General features: G+C 48.9%; 1 protein-coding gene across 3 annotated transcripts in view; it reads left to right on the top strand.

The window, feature by feature from the left end:
- KSR2 (kinase suppressor of ras 2) overlaps positions 1–20,904 on the top strand; it is a 283,459-nt gene that overhangs the window by 248,087 nt on the left and 14,468 nt on the right. For 2 of the 3 annotated variants that reach the window (XM_078848923.1, XM_073312610.1), the window contains 3 exons: positions 10,311–10,442; positions 17,454–17,583; positions 18,344–18,481. In XM_078848923.1, the coding sequence (XP_078705049.1) occupies positions 10,311–10,442; positions 17,454–17,583; positions 18,344–18,481 (400 nt within the window). Of the gene's footprint in view, positions 1–10,310; positions 10,443–17,453; positions 17,584–18,343; positions 18,482–20,904 lie in introns of those variants that run through there. The other variant, XM_073312611.2, reaches the window with a different exon arrangement.

The raw sequence follows: 20,904 nt of genomic DNA, 5'->3' as shown, positions 1-20,904 counted from the left end.
CGTTGGATTTTTAAATCCATGCAGAGCAGAGACAGGGCCTTCACTTCTAAAGGTATCAGCTGAAACACCTACACTCAATATACTCAGTGCATCCTCCTGGGAGAAGGAGAGTCTGAGCCAGCTCTCCCAAGATCCCAAGCGTCCTGTTTTCATTAGGGCTGGGTGACTTAATACCAGAAGACTGGACAACGAAGCCTCCAAGGATGGGTCAGATCTTCAGAGCAGATCCTATGGACACGCAATACTTCTTTATTCCTCTGCAGCCCTTCCATAAAACGAGGGACTAATATCCAAAACGGTTTGAATTCCACGTCCTTTCTGAAGGCGCAGGGTGACAAACCTCTCTGCCTTCCAGGTCTTACCTGGACATTGGTCCTGAAGATGTGGCCACCTGCACACGCCCTGAGGTGGTACTAGGATAGCCTAACCTGTTCCCTGGGGCAAATGGGTTTGATCTCACAAACCCGTCAGTACTGTGCTGTGACTCAGCGTGGGCGTATCTCAAGTGTGTGCGACGTGGCTTTGCAAACATCTGTGCCGGCGCAGCCCACCCCCACTCCCTGCATGACTCAGGCATGCCAGTGGGCTTCGGCACCTGGCTCTTGCTGCTGTTTGACTGCCCTATTGTATTTGCCTTTAGCGGGCTCTGCTAATGCACCTATCAACGTGCATCTTCCCGTTTGTTTGTTGTTGTTTGTTTTTCTTCTGCGGAGTAAATTGCAGGTTTCATGCAAAATGCCCGAGGGTATTTTGACAGAGCCGAAAGGAGCAGGGAATGCTAATGAATTGTGGTATGAGAGGGTCCTTCCAGTTGGTGTTCAGTGACTTCATGAAAAGAGCCTTGCCTGAATTCTCTGTTCCCCACCCCGCAGTTGTTGTTTGCATTGTGGTTGTACCTAAGAGCTCCAGGGAGGGACTGGGGGCACTTTGACCTGAGGAAACACTTGTTTAAAAGATAGTCTCTGTCCCAAAGAGTTTACAGTCTAGGTTATTACAAGTGCACAGCAGGTGGACAAACAAACAGGACTGGAAATGGAGGATAAGCTCAGCTCTGTGGGGAGGGACAGTCATTTCCTATAAATTTGTACAGTGCCTGGCACAGCTGGGTCCCAGCTTGGTAGGTCTCCACACACTGCCACAATATAAATGTTAAATAAGAATAGCAGGGAGACCGTGAACTTTGTGCTACATAACTGCATAAGATGGCAAGGTCCCTGCCCCAGAGGGCTTTCAATATAATTCAGGCACCAGGTCTCTTCTTGCATGCACCACTAACATGCAGCCCGTAGGTTGGTTCTGAATTAATTCTCTATTCTCGAAGGTGCAAAAAACATCCAATTACATAGATCTACAGTCACCAGACCCTGCTGTTTTCTAAACTGGAAAGGGGTGTGATGATCTGATTTCACTTTGCATCACGGCCTCAGCCAGATTCATCCTACATGTATGCAGCAGACTTTTCTGCCTTCCTGAGCGAATTTTTCCACTCATTGCAGTGTCCCTCAACTTTAATAACAACAATACAGGCCCTGCTTTTTGGGTGGTCTTGGAGGTTTGCTGTGGTCCCAATGCAATTGCCTGAGCTGGGAAAGGAGCAGAGGCCAGACCCTACCAGTGAAATTTTTTTTAAATTGCTTTTTTGAGGGATTCTATTGGCAGGTGAGTATGCTCTCCCCGCCAGTTCTGGGGTGGCCTTTAACATTCCATTCCTTTCCCAAAACATTCGAGAAAACTCACTAGGAATTCTCAAGAGCCAGCAGGTTTGCACCTCTAACGTTGCAGTGTGACGGGGCATTCACCTCCTGAGCACCTCCTCTTGGCTGGCTGTGGTGCTGCAATCTCCCCTCCCCCATCCGCTCCTCGTGCCCCTTGCTTGGTAGGTCTTCAGTGGCTCAGCCCTCCAGCCAAGTTACACAGTCAAATGGTGTATTTATGTCCAAAATAACACAAAACAAAAGTCTTCCAATCCCAGGCTCAAGCTGGACTCAGCCCTGCCTCCCTGAGGGGGCCTTCTGTCTTCTGCCTATCCTTGGCTCCTTTCAATCCCGCCCTTTGCTCAGGCTTGTAAAGGAAACTTGTCCCCTTTCTCGGCACTGAGGTCACTTTGCCAGTGGCCAATGGGAGAACCTGCGCTCACCCACTACTCCTCGTCCAAACTCAGGGATCCTATAAACAGCAGCTGCGTTCTGCCTTCTCCAGTTAACTGCTGCTGTTCCCTGGGCCTTTTCCCACATAGCTCCTTTCTCTTCACCCTTCTCTCAGGGCTGAAGTCCTCAGATCCTCTTCCTCCTCACTGAATGCCAGTGCCACCAGAATCCATCTTCTGGTTCTCGCATGAGCTCCTGTGGCCAGCAAGGAGCACCCAGCCTGGCTCCTCTGGCCCCAGCCAGGAACTGACCTGCTCAGGCCCTGCAGTTCCTTTTATCGGAGCCTGCTGGGCTCAGATTGGCTGCTTCCATGCAGCCTCTCTAGGCAGGCCTGGAAGACCCACCTTCACTACTCCTTTCCTGGGGCGGGATGTGATAAGTCTGTGGGACCTCCAGAGGGGGGCCTCGAAGAACCAGGTACTGCCTGTCACATGCAGGCATCAGTATTTGCTATATAATTTCCCTTTTACAGAGTCATAATGAACCAGATGAAGCCCCTCATCTTACAATGGGTCCCACCAAGGAAGAAGGGTGTGCCCATACAGAGACCACTGCAGGCTGGGGACCCAAGTCTGCCAGCAAGTTGTATTTGCACAATACCTGATGCACTACACACTGACACAATAAATTGACTTTTCAATGGATTCCATCACACATTGGTGTATACGGGAGTGAGGTAGCTGATGACCTGGCCAAAACTGGAAGATGGGAAACTCAGGTTGGAATGACAGTGGTTGAAGATATTGATGCCCTAGCAAGGGAAATATTAGCTGAAATTAATGGTCAAAAGATGAAAGATCCTCTGATTGATACCGAAACATCTAGGAAAATAACATCTACAGTTATGAGATTGCAGCTGGGTCACATTGCCAGAATGAAAATCAATACAGAGGGGATCAAAATATATCCACTGTGCAAGACGTGTCAGGAGCAGGCTCTAATGCCTACTCAGGTTTTTGAATGCAGTATTGTAAGGAAAGTGAAGTTTTTTGGATTGAACACCTTGGATCGATCCCTTGCAAAGGAACCTGGACAAGTTGCCAAATTCATTCTCAAACTTCATGGCCTGATCTGATGATTGCAGGACAAGACAACAGTAACGTCACCTGGTGCACTGGTAGAGACCATGCATAAAGTGCACATAAAAATCATTGAGGTTTTGTCTTCACGAGGGGAAAAAAAGGTGTGTTCTTTCTCACCTCTTGGTAACTGACGCAAGGTAAAATCCTAGTGAAGACGAGGCAATTTGTAGTTTTCATATGTGTTACAGCAGGATGAGGAGTAAGGGCTGTTGGGGGAGCCTCAGGTTTACCTACATGTGCTAAAATGTGTGAAAACAACAAACTGCCGGGTCTTCACAAGGATTTTACCCCATTAGTTACCACCTTTTAGCTACCTTGAGGAAAGAACGCACCTTTGTTCAGTGAAAACTCACCCTGAGTTGGCAGGAGCATGCGGCATAATGCATTTGCAATCTAGGTATGTGCAAAAGTGCATTTGCCTGTCTGAGGAATAGGCTTTATGTGATCATTAAAATCTGCCCTGGAGAGACTTACCTTAAGACTTGGCTCAAGAGAGAGTTTTATTTGTTTTATTTTTCTTTAAATATGTGGTTGCACTCAGTAGACCTCTTCTGTGATTAGGAATGCGGGGAGTGGATTTTGCAAAATGTGGAGAGCTCTCCTGCTCTCACTTTTAATGTGAAATAAATAAAACTTGTGTTTAAATCACTAGATTTTACAAGGCTTTAAGTCAATAACACGTGTTCATTTTAGTCTAGGGGGCCAGGTTATTTGCAAAGCCACGAACAACTTATATCAGGAAGCCCCAAACTGCATCAAATTTGCCCAGTTTCGGCTTTCAGTACAATCTCCGAGCCCAGCCCAGTTCATTGGAAGGCTCGTAAGCCCTGAAACCCCAGACTCAAACGCACCTGGATATCAGGGAAGTTTGGAGGTGGATCTGTAACAGAACTTCCCAGCTGAATCCCATCCTAATAATGGGCCAAAGTGAAACCCTGGCACCCCAGAATATCGCTGAACTGGATGGCTTGAGCCCACTGGTACTTTCAGGCAGACCTCCGCTGATCCATGGTTTTGTGTCAAAACTATGGGAATCTCCTGGATTCAACTGAGCTTTGTTTGGAGTTTCTGGACTGACGAGCAGAGATGGGGACAACATGGGTTAAAACCAAAGGAATGGTTCAAACCTGGGAGCTGCAGAACCCGTTTAGGAAACCACTACACTGTATTTGTATTTGTATTTGCAAGGCTTTGCTTTTCAGAGCCCTGTGGGTGCACGCACTGACTGTTACTTGTGCTTGTCTCTCTCCTCCTCACCCACCATTAGAGAAGTGCTGTGAGCACAGACTTCAGTAGCGGGGGGTATCTTTGTGCCTTTTAATTGACCTCGGTGCTTAGTAGCAACTTCTAATTAAGAGCCGCACATGAGGGCCAGCAAAGAATCTCAGAGCCTGCTGGTGGGAGCTGAAAGCTTCCCCTCTGTACCAGAGCGCTCTCACCTCTGACTCCTGGAGCATGGAGGCCTCTGAGACCTGCCGGTATTACTGGTTGCCAAGGCGCACTCCCCCCAGCCAAGGCGAAGAGGCGCTGTCAGGTTTCTAGAGTGATGGCAGAGACTTAATAAGCGTTGGGAGCTGCTTGTGCTGTTGTGAACTCCTAGTTAAGTCCCTTCACGCAGTGGGCTGGGAGGGTTGTGTTTCTAATTGACCTACCTCTTGATTGTTTTTCTCACTACCTGCCTCGGAGCAGTTTGGGGGAAGACAGGGTGGAGAGTTTGCATCTGATTTCTGATCTTGCTCACGGCAGTGTAAACTTGTTGATTTCAGCGGCGTTTCTTCTGTTGTCCAGTGGTGGGATTGAGCTCCGAATCAGACCACGTGCTATAAACACGCACGTGCTGCCTCGTAACAATGGTACATTTTTGTGGTGAAGGGGAATTTTTCAAAACAAATGACCGGATTTGATCATGTCTCACAAATGGAGGCAGGCAGATAAAGACTGGGAAGAAATAGGAAAGGGGAAAAGCAAACCTACCCAAGGGCATGTGGGTTTGTCTGCATGCTCTGTATACACAGCCACACAAAACTGTGTTACCTTCTTAGGTAGGAAGAAGGAACGTTTGCTTTGGGAGTTTATAGCTGTGCCTCCCTTGTGGCCTGGCCAGTCGAGGAAGAGGATGAGGTTGGGTGGAAAAAGACAAAGTAGAGTTGAGCCCAAACTGAAAAGTTTCTTTCAGGATCTGAATTGTCCCCAAGTTTGTTGGGAGGGTGTTTGGTTTGGGTCCTTTGCAGAAACAGGCCTGGGCTGTGACGTTCAGGGAGAAGAGGGCCCAGAGCCTGCCTCTTCTCCCCTGCTGACTGTAACCTAGGGATGAAATAGGGGCAGGGAAAGGTGGGTGGGTGGGCAGGTGAGGGGTGTTCAGGGGGACAGTGGGGTGAAGAGTGCCGTGGGTGAGGGGAGTCCAGCGGAGGGCAACAAAAATGATTAGGGGACTGGAACACATGACTTATGAGGAGAGGCTGAGGGAACTGTGATTGTTTAGTCTGCGGAAGAGAAGAATGAGGGGGGATTTGATAGCTGCTTTCAACTACCTGAAAGGGGGTTACAAAGAGGATGGTTCTAGACTGTTCTCAGTGGTAGCTGATGACAGAACAAGGAGTAATGGTCTCAAGTTGCAGTGGGGGAGGTTTAGGTTGGATATTAGGAAAAACTTTTTCACTAGGAGGGTGGTGAAACACTGGAATGAGTTACCTAGGGAGGTGGTGGAATCTCCTTCCTTAGATATTTTTAAGGTCTGGCTTGACAAAGCCCTGGCTGGGATGATTTAGTTGGGGATTGGTCCTGCTTTGAGCAGAGGGTTGGACTAGATGACCTCCTGAGGTCCCTTCCAACCCTGATATTCTATGATTCATGGGGGGCAGTGGGTGGGGAGGTGAGGGGTGCCTGGTACTTACAGGGTTCTTGGTGTGGGAGGGGCTGCCCAGTATTCATGGGGTTCAGTAGGTGGGAGGCACCCAGCGGGGTGTGGCGGTTGCTGTACTAATTGGTTATGGTCTCAGTGTAGCAGCTGAGGAAGCCGCCCGCTCCCTGCGGGCTGGTCACTGCAGCGGTTGGGCTGGCTCGGCTGCTGGGCCCTGGCTCCCCCCTCATCTTGCTCCCCGACTGTGAAGCAGCAGCCACTGACCAGCAGTTCCCCTCCTCTGCGCAGGTGTGCTGAGCCGTCTGGTGGAAACTCTGTGAGGGGGACCCCCCTGGAGTCTGGCCCGGGCCCCCCACTGCAGAAGGAGAGATGGCAGTTCATGAGCCGCCAGACCTCCTTCCAGAAACAGGGAGCTGGGTCCGGGGAGTCGGCACTTCCAAAATTAGGGTGAAAATTCGGTAAAACAGGAATAATGGCTTTTTTTTATAACCCAAGAACTTTTGGGGAAAAAATCGGTGAAAACCAAAACCGAAGGGGCCTTATATGTGGGCTCTTGTCTGGCTGTGCCCGGTGTCATGCTGAGGGAGAGACTCCGTCCCCTTATGGACATAGCTTGGCTGAGGAGACCGCTTTGTTGAGCAGCTTCAGTGTGGCGTGGAGAGCAGTGCCCGTGGACTGGGGAATACCTGCAAGGCTCCAGCCTGGAAGGTGAAAGGAGGAGGAAGCCTGCCTGGCATGCTTGTATCATCCATTTGCTAAAGAATCAATATGTGTATTGATTAGCCAGGACCTTGAGGAGATAAAGGAACTGACTGGTAGATGAGGTGGGGAGCAGGATTAAAAATTAAGTGAAATTCCTGTGCTACGTGCTGGCGAGGGAGGCCGCTCAGAGTTAACAGTCCTGTCACCAAAGAGATTGGCAAATACATTTACTGGGGCAGCTAGTTATAATGAAGCAGGACGTGACAAGTGGAATTAGAGTGAGTATGGGCTAGTGTTTGGGGAGCCAATTACAAATGACCCTGGCTGGGTGCTCGCAGGGGAGGACGTGTGTGATTTGTGTAGCCTTGGGACACAGGGATGGAAATCTAGCTCATGCAGATTGACTGGGGGGCAGGCAGAGATGTAAGAGTTAGGAGCTGGCCAGGCTGGCTGAGGGTAATGCAGAAAAGTGGAGGGCAGATGTGTGGGTGAGTTAGGAGGCACCTGGAGTTCTGTGGGGTGTCTCTTTATTAAACACCGAGCAAGACAGATTCCCTGACCCATCAGTCCTACAGTCAACAGTAATCCAGGCGAAAACATGTATATGGTATGACACCTTGGTGCTAGAAAGCACAGAGGTCATCGCCTTGGAAGGCGGAGATCAATTTCTGGAGCAGGAAACTTCTGCTTTCATTGTTAATTCTAGGGGTCAAATGATCCTTTAGACTGGACGGTGTGCATGAGGCAGATGGAGATTGGCCACAGGCATGAGTTGAGTATGGTTTAGGAGGCTTCTTTGAAAATGTTTCCTTTAGCATCCTGCTAGAAAGAAATGAGGAAAATCACTATTTACTGGTGAAAATGTCAGTCCAGCTTTACTATTTCTGCGTTATATTTTCTGCTCTGAGATGAAATCTAGCTTTATGCCAGGCTGGATACTCCTCCCACAATCCTGGCACTCCAGCTGGAGCATCTGAGGTCCTTTCATCTGAGCGACCAGCCAACACTACAGCATCCTTGCTCCTAGAAGAAAGCCCTGAGGCTGCCTCCAGTTCCCCTTCTGCAATTAGAAGGGGCTCTTGGAGCAGTAAGATAAATCTCGCTTTTGTCTCACCTATTCAAACTCCCGCCCGATGCTCCCCACACCGGCCAGCAAAGTGGCAAAGGAGCTGAGCTCATGACACTCCCCGCCACTCCCCCCCACCCAGGTCACTTTACACAACCCAGGTAACTCAAGGTGCTATTGCTGAGCTCCCAGGCCACACACCTGACTTCCCTGAGACACAGTTACAAAGCAGGCAATTGGTACATGGTGCGGGTCCCGCTGCTCACTAGTGCTGACCTGAGTTCACTTCATTACCTAACAGTTGTTTAATTGCTGTCAGCGATGGCATCCCTACAGATTATTGCTCGATGTAATGTGGCATCTGGTTTTCATAGGCAGGACTCTAGGGAAGGAAAAGGCTATGCCCTTGCTGGGACGTGAGTGAGGAATGTTAACGTTCTAAGTACCAGGCAAGGTCAGGGTTCGCTCCTGGTGCCATCGCAGATTACGAAGTGTCCTTTCAGGCCAGCCGGTGACATAAAGGCTATTGCTGGAGAGGAGACACTGGAGACTCAGTGGATCTCAGTGGTCATGGATTAGGCCCAGGGTGGTTCAACCAGCCAGGTGTTTGAGACCCGCATTCTATTCCCAGCACTGCCCCGTTGGGTAACCTTGGGCAAGTTACTTTACTGTTATTACCTTTACTTATTATTTGTATTGCACCGGTGTTACAGGTCATCTTCGGCAGCGCCGGCCACAGCGTGCACTAACCAGGCTGGTCTTTCACCCTGGTGGAATGGCGATAATGATGTTCCCCCAGCTATTTATACAGTGCTCTGAGAGCTGCCAACAAGCAGCACTGCCCAAGCACAAAGCATTAGTATTATTATTTATTGATTGATTCATTGATTGATTTTATTATTTCCCCAAGTTGCTGGATGGGCAAAGCTCAAGCCGTCAGGTCAGTGAAAAGCAGCTGAAGGGCTGAGCACCACAGTATTAAGTTAAAAAAAATCTATTCAAGAATAATGTTTGTGAAAACAAGGGGCAAAGTGGCCTATAATTAAATTTGGCATTGCAGTACTGGATGACTGTGTGCATATCCATGCACCCTCACACACATATATATGTCCACAAAGCTATTGGTAATAAAAATATAGGGTGAGATTTTCAAAGCCAACTCAGAGATTTCGCCATGCAAGTCCCATTCAATGAGTGGCCATTGTCTGTCTAGCTCCCCTACTCAGTAATGAACATGTTAGTCCTATATTGCTAACAGCACTGGAATAGCTCTCCTCAAAACTCCTCCTCCCAACTTACAGATATAATGTGACTTTTTTTCCTTGAGTTGCTAGTTCACTCGCCCATCTGGACCTTTCTGCTCTATTTAGATTTCCTGACGATTTCCCTTTTTTAATATGGTGTCTTGTCGCTCTGTAGCAGATGCATGTAAAGGTCTTTTTTGCGGTTCGGTTGCATTTCTTATATTGTTCTGTACAAAATGTTTTGGGTCAGTGAGAAAGCCACTTGCTAGGATTGCTTTTTCATGTGTCTCTGACATATTTCCTGTATAGACTCATAGACTTAAAGGCCAGAAGGGACCATCATGATCATCTAGTCTGACCTTCTGCACATTGCAGGCCACGGAACCTCACCCACCCACTCCAGTAAAAGGCATATATTATGTATATATCAGGCATTGCCGTAACGACAGCCTGAAATTCCAGGGTGTCTTTTCTTTCACACAGGCTGACATTTGCCGGGCAACTTCTTCTCTGTTACAGCAGTGTAAATTTGAGGCCCTTTGCTGAAGTCAGCGGAGTGACTCCAGAATTGCACCAGCATAACAGATCAGAATTTAGCCTTTTGTTCGTTTATCCCTAGCTGCTTTGTTCTGTTTTAGGACCTGATCCTATGTGGATTGACTGCAGCGGCCCTAATTCCAAATACAGTTTATTAGTGGAGGAAGTTTTATCTTTTGCTGGTGTGGATTTCTGAGACGTAGGCTAATGTAAGGGACTCATAGCACTGGGAGACTGTAGGGCAGGCGCTATGCAAGGTTTCTTCACACGACGCTCCTGAGTAATCTCAATCCCAACTGAGCTACATCCTTCCATTTCTACCACCCCGTGTGAGTCCTGGTCTTCCAGGAACAGTCTACCTGTGACCCATTGTATAGTTGTTTTGTGAGATGGCCAAACATGCACTAGGGACAAAAGTGAGGTCACTCATTTTGTTTCTCCTTGTGATTTATTTAGAGGAGTTAGAACACAGGTCCTACCCTAGAATAACCACTTTATTGACCCAGTGGGGTAAACCCGGTTTGCCTCTGGACTGACTAGAGGCAGTGAGGACGTGCAGCCTTAGCCGGTTGCTATCCCAGTTCGTCACCGCGTGGTCAGTGACCCTCGTAGGAAGTATGGTTGAAATGGCAGCTCGGTGATGCTCCCGCTGTTGCCTTCTTGTCGCCTCAGGAGGGAGAATAAGCTGCGGATCCAGAATGGCTGGCTGTGCCACCTGGCCCCGGAAATCATCCGCCAGCTCTCGCCTGACACGGAAGAGGACAAGCTGCCCTTCTCCAAGCCCTCAGACGTTTTTGCACTTGGGTAAGTCCTGTTGTGGGCCCAAGCTAATATCTGGCTCTGTCGGGAGGAGTTTGGGGTTGGGGGTGAGCCCATGGGCTAGCACAGTATTGCAGCATTCTGGTGCTGCTGCAAAGCAGGCAGGAACGACGGGAGGGAAATGAAACGGAACCGAAGGGATCTGTCTTATTGCAGCAGGAGTTCGGTAACTCTCTTGGTCTCCCAGGCGGATTGTTGGTTTGTGGAACAGGCCGAACAGAGCGTTCTAGGGGGAGGAGGGTGTGGGTGGTGTGGAGTCCTTGCCGCGCGGGGGGGGTGGAACGGGACCTTCTTGCCTATAGAAAGGCTGTGGAATGCAACAAAGCCTGCAGTATTCTTTGTGCCATAGAGCCAAGTTCATGGCAGCCCAGTACGTATGTGTTAGGGGTTTGTGGAAAGGCCAGGGAAGTGGCTGGACCAGGCCAATCCAGGATGGCTGGTTCCATCCACTAACTGTATGGATCCATTGGCCATCAGCTCTACGTAGAAGAAGGCACAGAGGAGATAAAGGAAGTGACTGCTGTAGCCTATAGCAGCATCTGCTGGCTGGCTGCCCCACAGCCTGGGATCACCTAGCTTCTGCCGGCTGGCTGCCCCACAGCCTGGGATCTTGGTCAGCGTGAAAGATTCTTTCCCTCTTCTTCATGCCAATGCTTAAACTAGTTTGAAAAAAGTGGGGGCTATCATAATCTGGGAGCCGCAAATTTAGTAAGAGAGTGGTTAAAGCGCACCCATCAGCAACCCAGCTTGATTTTTTAAAATATTTAAATATTTGTTTGCCGGGTCTGCGACCCCTTGTGGCCTTTCCCCACTTTAAGCGCCATTCCCTGTGTTGCGTGGGGGATGAGACAGTCTCCATGCCAGCACTCTGCAGCATGCTAAATGCTGAGATGGGGGCGCTAGAGCAATCTCACTGACCAAACTAAATTAGGGATGGACCTCAGCTTAACCCTTTCTTCTAAATGATGGAGTCTTGCATCAGCCAGAGCCCAACTCCAGAGCTGAGCCTTGTCTCCAGCAGACTGAATTGAAACCACAGTCCAAATGGCATCCCGCAGCTTGGGGCAAGATCCCATTTGACTTCAGGACTTCCACTTTGTGACCAGGGCCAACTCCAGAAAACTAGATCCACCTTCAGCTCTCGGGTTTCTGGTTCAGACCCATCTCTCCCCTATAAATACTTCATAACGTGAACATAGAGGAAACATTTTAGAGAGCCCGGCTGATTGCGTGTGAGGCGGTGGGTAGGAGAACCTAGAAGAGTTCGATACTCTGAATTCTCTACGGACATTGATCTCCATGCTAGATAATCTAGAACAATTTAAACATTATTAGAATTTTGCTCTAAAACTGCGGACAGTAGGGGGAGGGGATGCCAAATGACAGACAGACAGAGTAAATGGTTGTTTCCAGTTAGAGCATCTCGTACACCAGTTAATTATTCACACTATTTATCTAATAGAAAATATCCTTTGTGAAAGTGGCCCAACCATTTCCCTGATAAAAAATCTTCCTTGAGGCAGACATAGGACGATAGGTTTTGTCCGGTGGATTAATTTTCCTTTGTGCCATATTGATGGGCACCTTAAAGACTGCAGCATACGGTGATTAGTTTATGCGAAGCTGTTATCTGACAAGCTATTTCCATTTAAAAAATGCAATAATTAAAGCAGTACATTTTTGGTGTAATGTCAGCGTTAAAAACAACAACAAAAAAAGAAGCAATTAAGGGATCTTCTCAAACTAAGCAAAAGCCATTTGGTTAAGACTTAAAGTTATTATCTGAGAGCTCTATGCCTGTTTAAAGTAGCCGTCAGTTTCTTTTACAAGTTTTCAGTGTTTTTGTTCTTCATGGTTCGTAATATCCTCCCAGATGCTGGGAATTGTGCGGCCAGATCCTCAGCTGCTGTAAATTGATTTTAGTGGAGATTTGCCAGTTTACACCGGCTGAGGATCTGGCTCACAAATTCTTTTCCTGAAGGAATTTGGGACCAAATGAGACCAAAAATGGCAGCAAAGGGAAATAGTCGTAAGACTTGGTAAGGCTGCACTGCCTTTCTGCCCCCTTTTGGTCTCTTTCCCCAGCACACTGCAGGACAGCTCTAGTTTTCTCCTTTTGGTAAACACCAGTGGGCAGATGGTCAGTTTGGGTCATTGATTTCAGTGGTGCTATGACAGCTGACATCACTGTGGCTTTGCTCCCAGATTTGGCTGGTATTCTGGTTCTTCTAGAGTTACTGGTGGCCTGAAGAGATCTAGCTCATGGGGCACTGAGAATTGCCAGGGTACAGGGAAAGGCTGCATGGCCCCTTTCCACTAAGCCTTAGGGAGCAGGGTAGTGTAGGCACTGCTCTGCTACCTTAATGCCTCTTGTTCGTTCCTCTAAGCAGGGATGGTCCTGCTTGTTGGCTGACCTTACTGGGGCTGCTTTGTGACCCAGTGTGTCTGCAGTGGGATCTAGGCTCTAGTCCCGAGGAAAAGATTCTGGCGTAGAAAAATTTGTATGGAGAAACACCGAATGTCCAGGTGATTAAGACCTTGCTTCACAGAAGTCCTCCATTAAGGAGGAGGAAAAATAAGGAATGGAATCAATCAATGTAGCAATGTGAAGTGTCACAAAGCTAAGAGATGCCCTCCGCTCCACTAATTAATGTTATCCTTCTGGTCTGACAGGTAAGGAATAACTCTGCACGGATCTGTGCCAGGGAAACTCATGCTTAGAAAAACAAATTAATTAAAGCTGGGTGCAGCCATCAAAATAACGGTGGCGACTGCAGGGATGTGGTCTAAAATTGAAAAATAAACTCTGGAAAATGAGTTTTCAGAGTGGGCCTTCTGAAAATTCTCTCTGGAAGCCTCGTGTTCTTTGCGTTCTGGAGATGGACATCTGCAATCTTTGGATCTAAAACCTGCTTTGCATTGAATCGCTGACCATCAGTAACGACTCTCAGCTTAGCTGGAAGGAGAACAGCTGCCTGTGAGATGGTGCTGTTAGACTCAGCCTTTCAAGACACTCTTATCCCCCTATCTAGACTCTGTTGCCTGAGACTAGGAAAGGGAACGTATGGATACATTTATACATACAGAGCTTTTTATTTTTCCTTCATCGCAGAAAATACACGTTTATCAAGCAGATTAACGGAAGAAATCGTTCAGGTATGAGAACATTAGAAATACTCCAGACCTTACAGCAATGTTTCCGGTTCCCATTCCGTGCACACTAATTTTTTTCGGGGGGGGGGAGGGTTCTCATGTTGGGTACCCAATTGGATATGACCAGGGCTCATTTTTTCAGCAGCATGGAGCACCGGTAGCTCATGTTGACTTTGGTAGGGGCAGCGAGTGCTCAGCACCTCTGAAAACCAGGATCTGGCATGTCAGATTTGGCACCTGAAAACAGGCATCCAAAATTAATGGACGCTTCCAAAGACTGAGGCCTTAGATGCCATTGCACTTAACATACCACAGTGACAGGCAACTTATGAATACCATTGGCAGACAGCACCACTTCCTCTAATTGTGCAGTATCCAGTCCTGTGGATGAAATTGTCCCTAAATTATTGGATACTGCCAGTTGGACCTGCCCCCCCTGAACCCCAAGACTGGCATAGTTCTGGAGCAAGAAATATTTTATAAAATGCCTACCCCCCACTTTTGTAAAGATGCAGGCTTCTCACTCAAGGCAACTTTAGAATGGTTTGTATTTATATTATTCACAGCCCATTGATCCTTTCAGCTGTAAACCATCAAGAGTTCCAAACTTGGGGTCTGATCTTGCCTCCCCTCTGCTCAAATGACTCTCATTGATGAGAATGGCACTTCTAGGCATGGAAGGATTCAGAATCAGACTGAGTAAATACATCAGCAGATTTGCTCGTCACCTCTCTTCCATTTTGCTGATAGCTACCACCGCTGTCTTCAGAGAGGAAGCCACTTACTCCCCTAATGTAACTAGTGCAGTATGTGAGGAAAGGACGGAGCCATGGTGGATGTACCTGGGGCCAAAGGCTCTGAGCTGCCCCGGTTTAAGCCAGCAGGGAATTTAGGCCTGGTGCCTAGGTTGGTGACTGGCACACTGGAAATCTGCAGCTAGACCTGCCTCATCCCCAGGTCCCCCTTTAGACATTAGTGCCTTGAACATAGTGAATGTGAAGAGAGCTCCTGGCATTTCTGGTTGGTGCTGCTGGGCTTTGGTTCTCAATCAGTTTTGCAATAACAACAACAACAAAAGAGGAAGAAGAAGAAGAAATGAAGCGAAAGTTCAGTAGATGCAGAAACAAGAGAACCCTGCTTACAAAAGAGCTCTGCGTGAAGCCTGCTACGCTGGTCCTGGTGAAATATTCCTTTCTCGAGCGCATTATTTCAAAACAAATCCATTCAGGGCCCGAAGGCCAGCAACACTAACACAGTACAGATAAGAATTCCCCAGGAAACCTTCTGATTAATCCCAAGAGTCCACTTAGAAGCATGAACATTTATTTTTTCAAAAAGTCCCGTTGTCCAGACACCAGATAATAAGCCTGGTTGTCAAGGGGGCAAGGAGCAGATAGCAGGGTGAAGGACGAGCTAGCTATTGAATGGATCTCCTCTTGGAAGTGATGTTGGAGGCTGTCTCTGGTCCTAGAGCAGCAGTGAAAAGTGTAGGCAGTTGGCTATGGGGAGAGAAGCTGATGTTTCGTGCCCTCCCTTCCCACTAGTTCCATCTAGGGATCAGGAGACAGCTGTGCTGCTGGGGCAGGAACAAGGAGCCCAGGCTAACTGTCTGCCTTCTGAGTACCTCACAACTTTGTAACTCTGCCCCCAGCTCCAGCTTTCAAATCCAGTTCTATTGTGAGCAAGAAAGGAAATTTCAGCAGGGTCATGGGGAGGAGGGGAGCTGATGTCCAGGGAGACTTAGATCTTCATTTCACGCTGGCTGATGCTTTTCAGGACATCTCTCATTACCCTGTCAAGGTGCATTTCCCCTTTGACTTGATGGATTTCTGGTTTTCAATTAATACCTGAAAGCTGAAGCGTGCGAGGCTGTATTCCCTTCCTCCCCTTGAACCTATTTTGCATGGTGCAGCGATTGCTGCTGTCATGGACAATCTTTTTTTTTTTTTCTCCCCCTCAAGTCATGTCTTGGTGGTGAATATAATAAATGTGAAGCAGAACAATGCCCCTGGACAGGGCTGTCCGCCTCGGAGCGCTTTTGAAGCCGAAGATTGATGTTTCTTGCAAAGCTGAGGGAGGTGACTCAGAACTCCTCTCCCTCCACAGCTGTGGAGGTGGGGAGTAAGAGAAGAACATTGCCCTCTACTATGGATGGAAGACATGGGGATGGGGTGGCGCACAAGTGGCTTCAAACACCTTTGTCCTTAGCTCAGCTGTGCCAGACATCAGGATCTGAGCCCGAAGTTTTCATTTAATAAAGTGGGGTTGCAAACCTGATAGTTGTGCAGAAAACCTTATAAAATGTGAGCCCAACATCAGCCAATGAGGTGTGGTTCTCCTGACCCAGCGGACCCCGTCTCAGTGGCTTGTTGACTCTGAAACTGTAGGGAGCTGTTTTAAATGTGAACACTGTAAACTGATGGTCACCTCAGCAGATGATACCAGTGTGGGCCTCCTCCACAATCCCAGACCACTTCCCAGGGGCCAAAAGACCCCGCTGGCTCCCTGCTCAGCTGCCAGGTTCTCCACCTTCCCCCCGACAACACAGTTCAGTTCCATCAAGACACCGCCCTGTGGCACACTGGAAACCCCTCATGCCAGGGCAGTGCACAGCAAATGCAACTATGTACAAAATTCAATGTGCGGCCTGGACTATCCATGGCCACGTCGACCAGCTCAGCTGGTGCAGAATGTCCAGTGGGCTGCACCAGGGCGGCGCAGACGTTAGATGCAGCTCACTGCAGAGTACATGGGGCCTTGCCTCACTGTCTGTCTGGAGTGGCCAAGTAGCAAATGGCTGGAGAATCTGACCGACCCTCTCCACCCCAGGAGGTGGCTGGTCCCGCCGGGTCAGGAATGAAGATCCCAGATGGGGGTGTGTGGGGGAGCTTGCATCGCTGTCCAGACAGTCCCTGTGTTACGGGCAGTCTACCTACCACCTATCTGCCTCTGGGGCTGTTGATCTAGCACTGAATTCCTGTTGGGGAAAAAACAGAAAAGCAAAACCTCCTGTTGCTACAGAGCTTGCTTCCAGATCCAGCTGGAGCAGGTGGCATGAATGTGTAAAAGCTATAAGACTGATTTACCCCCTGCATTATCTATTAAGCTGCTCCCCATGCAGCAGGTTCAACCACCATTGCAGCACTGCAGGAGCCTCCCACTTGAAGTACCAGGGTCACTAGTCAGTCTGTTTGTGCCTCCCATCAAAGAGGCCTATTCTCTTCTCAGTGGGCCAGATTCTTAGCTGGTGTAAATGGATGTAGCCCCAGCAAAATCAGTGCAGCTACACCAGTTTTACACTAGTTGAAGGTCTGGCCCAATATGTGCTAAAAAGGGTGGGGGGGGGAATGGCACAGGTGCCTTTTACTGGTAATGAGAGTTACAGTCACATGCAAAATCCCTGCAGGTCAAGATGAGACTGTGATGAGAATCCCCAGCAAAGGGGATGCAGTGTATTGGAACACGGGTCTAGCAGTCAGAAGAGCTGGGGGTTCATTCAGAGTTTGCCAGCGACTTGTCATGTGACTTTGGTCAAGTCACTAGCTTCTGTGCCTCAGTTTCCCCATCTCTGAAATGGCATGAATACCCACTTTTGTGGAATGCTTTGAGATCCCTGGGTACAAGGTGCTATCTACATAGGAGAGGGTAGTGGTGGTGTGAGAACATGCCTTCTCTGAGATGTCTACCCTGGATACTGAATAAGGAATGCCCCTGGCAGGGCATATTCTGTCAGTGCGGATGTTCAGGGAGAGAATGCGGCCTGGCTACAGTGTTCAGAGGTACCCCAGCTGCATCTTTGGTGTCTAGGTCATTCTAACGCCCAGTGCTACTGTCTCCGAACAGCACTATCTGGTATGAGCTGCATGCGCGGGAGTGGCCTTTCAAGACGCAACCGGCAGAGGCAATAATATGGCAAGTGGGAAGAGGGATGAAGCCCAACCTCAGCCAGATCGGCATGGGCAAAGAGATATCGGTATGTGATGTGGCAGTGTGTTCAGGTGGGTGGGGGGAGGTGCTCCCATTGTGACGCACTCTAGCATCTCCAACCGCTCTAGCGTCTCCAAAAATCACCTTTGCTGGGGTGGCCCGTGGGCCAAAGAAAATGCGGTTGTGTTGTGTGCCAGGATCTAACTTCCCTTCCTGCTGTCTCAGCCAGAAGAGACTGCCAGGGTGGTGGAGGCTCATGCAGTCCCTAGAGGGGAAGGAGCGCCTCATGTCACTCCACACCAGCCACCTTTTGACCCACTTGACCTATTGTTGGTGGGCCCCATCCAGCTCTTATTGGCTGGAAGGAAGAAGGTGTTACGGGTAGGGGAGAGCTGCAGGGCTCCAGCAGCAAAGCAGGGTGTATCCCTTCCCCTTCCAGAGAGGGAACACAGCAGCTCCGCCCTTTTTGCATTTACCCAGCCTTTTGTGGGGTCTGGGAGGTGGCATGTGCGCCTTGGAGTGAACTCCACTGTTCCTCCCACCCTTCTTTGCAAGGATATGGGGCCCAAGCTACAGGATTCACGTCAAGATCTGATCTCCCTCAAAGTTAGGGACCTTGTGAATGGTGAGGAGTTTGTTTCAGCCCATGGTAGAGATGGGCAGATGCAACAGTCCCCAAAGCACGCAGGTGCCTAGGATCCAGGGCTTTGTCTCGGCCTGTCTCTATCTGGGTTTGTGCAGTCCCAGTAAAGTGTGTGGAGAGGGCTAGCTCCGTTGTTTCATTGTCTGTCTTGTGCGTGCTGCAGGACATCCTTCTCTTCTGCTGGGCGTATGAACAAGAGGAGAGACCCACCTTCACCAAGCTCATGGAGATGCTGGAGAAACTGCCAAAGCGGAACCGTCGCCTTTCGCACCCCGGGCACTTTTGGAAGTCGGCAGAGTAAGGCTCCTGCCCTGTGTTTCCACTGATTCTCCTCTCCCTGTGCCTGGTGCTCTCGCTCTTCCGTGGGTCAGCACCTTACACAAGTCTGCCAGTAATGCTGCCCATTGGCATTGGGGTGGGTGGAGGAGGGGAGTGGAGCCTGATTAACAGAGAAGTCCTTCACCCCCACCCCCTCCCCCGGGCATTTCCAATGGCAGCAGTCCCTGGTCTGTGGTCCATGGACCATTGATGATATGGGGAACATGTGTCGGTGATGCTTAGGGAGCTGGCTGGTCATATGGTGACCATTTGTAAAATGGGGATAAGGATCCTTACCTCCCATTGTAAAGTGCTTTGAGATATGCTGATGAAAAGCACTATATAAAACTAGGTGGTGGTGTTATGGGGCTGACTTTTCTTTGTACCAGCCGCTGCTATGGGTGAGCATCCTGGAGCCCAGGTAAGTTGTTGGAAACAAGCAGGAGGAGCCAGTTTAGCTGCCTCCAGTGGGATTGCTGCTTGATAAAGCGGAAGAGGGAATGGGCTGCCCTTGGGGTCTGGGGTGACTGGAGCTATCAGGTGCCACTGGGAAAGGAATGTTCAGTGGCAAGGGGAGCACTGGTGAGCGGGGAGTAGGGAAGACCAGGGGCAGTCTGTGTGCTGGTGAATGAGGGGGAGGGAGGTCTTTTGGGTGGTGAATGGGGCAGGGAGAGAGGTGGCCCATATGGTGGTGAATGGGTGTGGAGGAGGTGACTGCATCCCAATGTACCCCACACTCGGAAGAAGTTGGAGAACCCTTGCCCTAGGCCTGCAGTTCTGCGTTTAGCTGTTACATTCCAGGCACAGTTACTCATCAGAGACATACAAGTTTTCCAAAGCATCAGCATGCCTTTGTTAGTTAATCAGACAGAGAGAGGTTACATGCGTTTCCTGCAGCCACCTCCCCACATATCACCTGATACTGCATTAGCAGTATCCGGAGGGAGCTGTCACTGAGTCAGCAATGGACCTCAAACTGGAGTTCCTAAAATGTGCCTTATAGCACAATAATGCCTATCTATGTGTTGCTGAGACATGATATACAGTACGTATGCTTCCAGTACAGTCATAAGTATACTTAACATCGTGGAGAAGACTTGCCTGGCCTTTCCAAAGGCTGTTAATGTGTGGCCCATGGTTGCCTCACACTGCACCATGGCTTCAGAGAGACATTGCTAAGGTTTCAATACGTTATTGTCAAGGATGTTTTCATTTCTGAGACTGAGAAGTCAAGAGAGGTGGCGATTTGTGGGTAGCCCTTTGTCTCCAGGGGGCCATTCACATGTGAGAGTACCGCACGGGTCAGCCTTTCAGGATCAAACAGCAGGAGAGTTTGCAGGGCCAGGAGAAAGCTCTCAGTTCTGACACAAGCATCTGTCAGCCGAATCCTGTCCTCACATCATTTTGGCTTAGTGCTTCGTCAGATCTCCCACTGGCTTCAATGAACACTTTGCCTGAGTAGATCCCACATAAGGGACTCTGGATTTGGCCCTATAATAGCTCCAGGGAGAATGCAGAAAATCATATCCCCAACTAAATTGTTCGATTTTCTCCCCCTAAGTTTCCTCAGTGGGAAGGTCCTTCTCTCACTGTCTATTTTTCCTCTACAATACCTAGTGAATACACAGGGAAATAAATTAATTCACAACATGGGGAGCAGCATGCACAGTTCCAAAGACGTATCAAGCTGGAGGGGAGAGATTTGTCTTTATCTTGGAGTATATTTTCTGCCATGGAAATTGTAGAATGGAATGGCAGGACAGGACACTACAGGAATAATGGATTGGGGAGAGTTGTGCTAATCCACCCACAAAAGGTAACCAAGGCCTTCTTGCATTTGGACTCATCTTACTTGTGCAATCGTCTTTCTGGAAGACAATGAAGAGCCTTGAGATGCTGATTTCTCATCCTACATCTGGCAACCGAATCTCCCAGCCTAGCATTCTAGCTCTGTTCTGTAGCCCCATATGAGCTGCTGAGGCCCTCAGTTATTCCTTGTGCGCCTCTCTCAGAGCTCTTTAAATTGCAGAATGTCTCATGCTCACATTGGAGAACAAGGGCTTGGGAAACTCTTCCCCATAGAATCTCCCTGTTTAAAGTTCTCAGCTACAGAAATTCCTGTTGCCCCACCTTTATTAGTGTTTGGAGGCAGGGCACACCAGCAATCCCAGAGACAATAAAATATCAGCCTTGGGAAGTCTACAGTAGATGGTCCAAAGCCTGCCATGAATTTAGGTGGTTTGACAGGAGTGATGTTAATTGATAGTTTGTGGTGGAACTATCCACGAGTTCCAGGCAGTAGCTCCAGAGATCTTACCAGGAAGGCCAGAGGTTGATGAACCCGAAGTTGGTAGGTTACATGCTTGCTTCATTGCGTTTGGTCATTTAAACAGCTGCCCTTTAGGG

Source organism: Lepidochelys kempii, chromosome 15 (genome assembly GCF_965140285.1).
Source record: "Lepidochelys kempii isolate rLepKem1 chromosome 15, rLepKem1.hap1, whole genome shotgun sequence".
Taxonomy (NCBI): domain Eukaryota; kingdom Metazoa; phylum Chordata; order Testudines; family Cheloniidae; genus Lepidochelys; species Lepidochelys kempii.
The sequence above is the reverse complement of the archived record's forward strand: the minus strand, read 5'-3'. Positions and strand labels throughout refer to the sequence as shown.